The following is a 6,000-nucleotide window of genomic DNA, read 5'->3' on the forward strand; positions in this document are numbered from 1 at the left end:
CATCCCACCGCCCCTTCCCCATACCACCGCCTCTTCCCGGTCCCAGCGCCCCGCCCCTTCCCCGCTCCGCCGCCAGCGCCGCCACCTAGCCCGAGCCACTGCACCCTCCCCCTCCCCCTTCCCCTCCCCCTCCCCCTCCCCCCCTCTACCATGACTCTGCTCTGCTCGTCTCCTTCTCTCTCTCTACGACACACACACTCTCTTTCTGGTTGGCTGCTTCGACTGGCTGTCATGGCCATGCCCGTGGAGCGGTCAGGAGTGAGCCAGCATGTCGCGCTCGTTCTTGTCGGCGTTAGCCTGGCAGCCCACGGGCAAAGTGATGGCTGTGCTGATGGCTGGCTGTGCTGATGGCTGGCTGTGCTGATGGCTGGCTGTGCTGATGGCTGGCTGTGCTGATGGCTGGCTGTGCTGATGGCTGGCTGTGCTGATGGCTGGCTGTGCTGATGGCCGTCTCCTCATGGGCGTAGTGGTGGCCACGCTGATGGCTTGGCTGCTCATGGGCGTAGAAGCAAGTCCCACACTCACCTCCCCTATCTGAACGTGTGCAGGCCATTCTGCTGGGTGGGAGTGGTCCTCCTGACGGCGGAGATCCAGCCGCCGCTACATCGGCCGCAGCTCCGGCGACAGGAGACGCGGTCGCGACAGCTGCCGCGTCTACAGCAGCAGCTCCGGGATCGGACGCAAGTTCTGGCCCAGTCGAGAGCGGCGCTGCTGCTGTAGAGGAAGGCGTACCGGCGCCAGGCGCTGTGGTTGCTGTGCTGCCGGCTGATGGCGGCCTGCCGCCGCCGCCGCCGCAGCTCCAGGGCCGCACGCGGCTGTACGTCTCGAATGCACAGTGGTGGACGGCAACGGCTGACATCGAGACGGCGCTGAAGGCACTGGCGCCGCTGGCCGACGAGATCACGTCGTATGAGCATCCAAACTCGGGAAAGTTTACCGGCATTGTCCACGCCGACTTTGTGTCCGATGCTGCGGCCTTTGCCGCCTTTGAGGCAGCCTCGGCCGCACCCATTGTCCTTGACGGCACCACGCTCACCGTGGCTTACGACTACCCGCACGCTGGGCCGAGCGGCATCCCGCCGCCGCACTTGCATCCGCCGCCGCAATTGCTCCCGCCGCCGCAGCCGCTTCCACCGCCGCCGGACCACTTTCACCATGGCTACGCGCCGCCGCCGGCCGCGGCCCGGTCTCTGGCCCCGTCGTCGGTCCACGACCGGCTGGGCTCGGGTTCCGGCTCCCGCCCGCGCTCGCGATCCCGCTCGCGCGAACGTGACTACGCGCGCGACCGCCACGGCGACCGCGACCGCCGCGACCGTGACCGTGACCGCCGCGATCGTGACCGTGACCGTTTCTCTGACCGCGACCGCGATCGCGGCCGTGATCGTGGCCGCCAGCCTCCCGCCAACGACAGCGGCGGCGGCGGCGGCGGCGGCGGCGGCGGTGGCGGAAATCGCAGACGCCGCAACCGTCGCGGAGGCAGGCGGAGCAGAAACAACAACAATTGATCATTGATCTGCACTTACCTGGCCCCCCTTCCTCCCTCTCTCCCCCCCCCCCCCCCGCTGCGGGCTAAACACTGATTGTCCTCCTACTTCGCCAGCCATAGCCATCCGGCCCTGTGTCCGCAAAAATGATTGCTCCGACTGACATCCGCAGCCAATCGCCACTTGCCATTGCCACCCAACTCTCGCGCAAGCATGTCTCAGCTCCCGCGCCAACCCACACCAGGACCTGCCGGTTCCTGCACCGTCATTGCCACAGGCTCCCGCTATGAAGTGCAATCGTTCTTTGGCTGCCGCACATGCGGCCTCACCGGTTGCTACGGTACGCCCATCCCCCCCCCCCCCCCCCGGGGTCCCCTTCCCCCCCCTCTTGCCGTGTCGTCCCGCACGTGTTGCTTTTCATTGCTGTTTCTTTTCGCCTAGGCCCTCCAACTTGTCAGCCACTGCAGGAGCATGTGGACCGTGTCGTTCGACAAACACCCCCAAGGTACCATCTCCATGCCTTTAGTCACCATCGGCTACCATTTTGAGTGTCATTGGTGGCGAGAGTCGGTTGTCCATGGCCAGGGCGATGACCGCTCCATCGTCGCTTTCACGCCCTTTTTCGGCTGGTGTGCTAATTTTTCGCAACCCGTGATCCTTTCCACCTCCTTGACCATGCCCACACCACCACCTCTACCACGGCGTGCAAGCCAGTCATCGACCGTTTGAGCTTGCGTAGACAGCCGTATGACTCTTGTTGTCACCGCCACCTACTTTCCGCACTCCTCCAGTGACCACCTCCCGCGAAGCCCTCCCTCCCCCCCTCTCCTGTCGTCCCCCACTAGGGCGACGACACGCTGTTGATCGATCAGGCGCAGGACTCATGCACGTGATGTATTTTCGGATGGTATATGTGTGTGTGAACAGGAGCGTGTGCTGCGTGTGCGGAAAAGTGCCACGCCGGGCATGATCTGACCGAGCCGCGCGAGACGCGGTGCTACTGTGACTGCGGGTGGCGGGCGCAGTACGGCGAGGAGGCGTACACGGGACAGGCGCCGTGCCAGTGCGTGGTGTGGAAGGAGGCGACGTTTGCCGACTATCGCGCCAAGGCCGAGGAGAAGATTGCCAAGCGGCAGGCAGAGCTCGACGAGCTGCTTGCGGTGGAAGGGGTTGTTGCGAGCACGGTTGCGCTCGAGGTGGACTGGGCCTCGTTTGAGGGAGCGGCGAACCCGATCAAGACCTGGCCGTACATGACCAACGACTGGTACCTGTACCGGTGGATTGTGTACGCGCTCAAGGAGCTTGTGGAGCAAAACTCTGACGGGGCGGAGAAGCTGCGGACGCTGTCATCGATCCGGCTTGTGCACGCGAACCCGGGCCTCCCGTCTGAGGAGCGCGTTGTTGTGGTGGATGGCGTGGCGACGTTCACGGCGTCGTACTGCTGCTACTGGCACGCGATCGACCGGTCGGACGTGACCGAGGGCCTTGTGGTGGCGCTGGGCATCTGGAGCGGCTTCCGCGACACGCTGTATGCGGCGGCCGAGGAGGTGTCTGGGCAGATGGGCGGGGTGCCGATGATCACAGACCTTGCGTCGTTTGACTACGAGGGCGAGGAGCCGCTTGCGTCGCGGCGCAAGGCCAAGGCACTGACGTGCGCGTCGATGTGGCGTGGACAGCGGGCGTGGGGCAAGGTTGCGGACGCGCGGCGGTGGGCGTCGAACCCGACGGATGAGGAGCTGCAGGCTGCGTTCTCGGGCGGCGTGGTGTACCACAACAAGCACTTTGTGCAGTGGGGCCCGGACGAGAACGGGTACACGCCGGGCTTCAAGCGGCTGTACACGGTGGACTACGACATTGTCAACAAGATGTTCCACGTGTACGATGTGTGCGAGAAGAACTTTTGGCAGTGCAACTCGTGGTACGACATTGGGTCGCTGATGTCGCAGGTGCTCTCGCTGTACCGGCTGGGCGAGTTTGAGACGATGAGCGAGGCGCAGCACAAGGCCAAAACAGAGCTGTTGGAGGCGGTGTGTACCTCGTCCAAGGTGCGGTACGAGGGCGACTTTACCTGGCTCCGGCAGATTCTGGCGTACCCGTGCTTCTACCCCAAGGACAATCACGACCGGCGTGCGACGGCCATCCAGATGGCGCACATCAACTCTGCGGCGTACCGGGAAAAGATTCCGGAGGACACGCGGCTTGTGGAGGAGCGGCGGCTGCAGGCCAAGGGGCGCGATCCTGCGAGCCCCGAGGTGTGTGTGGCGTCGTTCCTTGTGGTCAAGGTCTCGTTCCGCGGGATGAAGCAGGAGCGGCTGATTATGGTGACGGATCGGGCAACGTACTCTGTGGTGCCGCGGTTCAAGGGCTCGCCGTTCAAGTCGAAGATGCACCGGATCTCGCATGCGTACTACGGGACGCAGCACATTGGCAAGGCCGACTGGCACACGATGGGCGCGCCGCCGATGCCGTCGCCGCCCAAGGTGGTGACCAAGGCCAAGTCGATGGCGGCGTCTGCGGGCGGGGCGGTTGGCTCTGCGGGCGGGGCTATTGTGTCTGCGGCGCGGTCGCTTGTGGAGGACTCCCCATCTGGTGGCGAGGCCGGGATGGCGTCTGGCCCGTTCAAGGGGCCGATCTGCGCGCTGCGGTATGCGTCGACGCGGCTGGCTTCGGACGAGAAGCCGCCGCGCAAGTTCAAGTTTCCGGAGATTCCGGACCTCAAGGGCAAGATGCTCTCTGTCCTGAGGTCGATCATCGACGCGATCAAGAGCCTCTCGCTGCCGTCGATTCCCAAGCCGCCGATGCCGTCGCTCAAGATCCCGAACTTGCTGGACATGCTGCGCAAATGCAAGCCGTCGATGCCGTCGATGCCGTCGCTCTCGGAAGGAGCTGGAGCGAGCACGATGACGGCGAGCGAGGCTGCGGCCGAGACGGACGCCGGCGACTCGTCGCAGTACTCGTGCGCCACGGGCGTGTCATCTGCGGCGCAGGACTCGATTCCGGACATTGCGGATGGGCTCGGCGACAAGGAGCTGCCCGAGGTCGAGTTTGAGTGGCCGGACCTCAACCCTGTGCACATGCTGGAGAAGATTGCGGAGAAGATCGAGGCGTGCGCCGAGTTTGTGATGGAAATGCCGTCCAAGCTAGGCGTTGTGGGCGTTCTCCACGCCTTTGCCAAGTCTGCGGCCAAGGCGTCGGGCCTGGGCGCGATCTCGCTGCCCAAGCCGAGCCTCTCTGCGGCGGGCGCTGTGGAGCTCATCCGCAAGACGCTCGATGGGGTGGCGGGCATTCCGGGCCACATCGGGTCGATGCTCGCCAAGATGGCCGAGGAAGCCAAGTCGTGGTCGCCGGTCTCGATGCCGTCGATGCCGAAGCTCGGCGTCGGCGCGCTTATCCGCAAGATCATTGCGCTCTTTGCCTCGATCGAGCTCCCCTCGATCGACATCAAGTCGCACTTTCCGGGCATCTCGCTGCCCAAGCTCCCGTCTGTGGCTATGCCGTCGATGTCGATGCCCGGACCGATGAAGAAGATAGGGGCATGGGTGTCGGGCCCGGTCCGGCCGGAGCACGTCGAGTACGTCCTCATTCCGACGCTGCCCAAGCGGTGCTCGGGCGCGTCGCGGTACGCGTGCTGGGAAATGGCGTGGGTCATTGCCGGCGCCGCGGCGGCCTTTGCCGAGTCGTCGGTCGTCCCGCCATACGAGGCCGACGTTCACATCACCACCACCATGACCTCGGGCATGTACAACAAGACCCTCCGCTCGCTGCTCCGCGAGGGCAAGGTCTCTAAGCCATCGGGCCAGGGCGACGCACTCTCGACGGACGAGGAGTCTGCCATCGAAGGCCCCGAGTCGGCCGCTGTCGCCTACGCCGCGGCCGCCGAGCGTGCCCGCGCCGCCCTCGCCGAGCAGCAGGCGCTCACCCAGCAGGCCGCCGCCGCCCAAGAGGCAGCTGCCGCCGCTGCTGTCGAGGCCTCGGCCTAATGACAAATGTTGGGGCCTCCTGCTGCCGTACAGGCCATTTCAAAGCCTCATAATGATGGCTCGTCTTCTTTTAATACTCACAATTCCATGCAAGTGACGGCTGCGGTGCGATGTGTGCGGGCGATGTGTGGTGTGTGCGTGGTGTGTGTGGTGTGTGTGCGGTGTGTGCGAGTTGGTGCATCGCCCTCTGCCTTTCGACACACCTCACTCTGTCACAGCCAGCAAGCTCATCCCACGCACCAAGCAGAGCCATGGCGTCCCGTGCTGCTCGGAGTGTTCCTGAGCTCGTTGCTGTCTCGCGTGCTATCTTTGGCACTGTCGAGGGTAATGGCCTCCGCTCGGGTCGCAAGGTGCTGCGTAAGGCCCTGGTGGCTGACAAGATGCTGAGTAGGTTGCAGAGGGGAGAAGGAGAGGAGGAGAGAGGGGAAGAGGGGGAAGAGGGTGTGTATGTGGTGTGTGTGTGTGTGGTGGTGCGGAAGGGTGTGTGTGTGGTGGAAGGGGGGGTGAAGGGGTGGTGGGGTGGGGTGGGGGGGGGC

The 6,000-nt window shown here is 64.9% G+C and overlaps 1 protein-coding gene across 1 annotated transcript in view; it reads left to right on the top strand.

The window, feature by feature from the left end:
* Positions 1-5,669: 5,669 nt before the first annotated feature.
* The window catches only part of AMSG_09635 (uncharacterized protein), a 1,330-nt gene continuing 999 nt past the window's right edge, over positions 5,670-6,000 (top strand). Inside the window, exon 1 of the mRNA XM_013898734.1 lies at positions 5,670-5,851. Coding sequence (XP_013754188.1) covers positions 5,716-5,851 — 136 coding nt within the window. The 5' untranslated portion in view covers positions 5,670-5,715. The remainder of the gene's footprint in view (positions 5,852-6,000) is intronic.

This window comes from Thecamonas trahens (genome assembly GCF_000142905.1).
Source record: "Thecamonas trahens ATCC 50062 unplaced genomic scaffold supercont1.52, whole genome shotgun sequence".
Classification (NCBI taxonomy): Eukaryota; order Apusomonadida; family Apusomonadidae; genus Thecamonas; species Thecamonas trahens.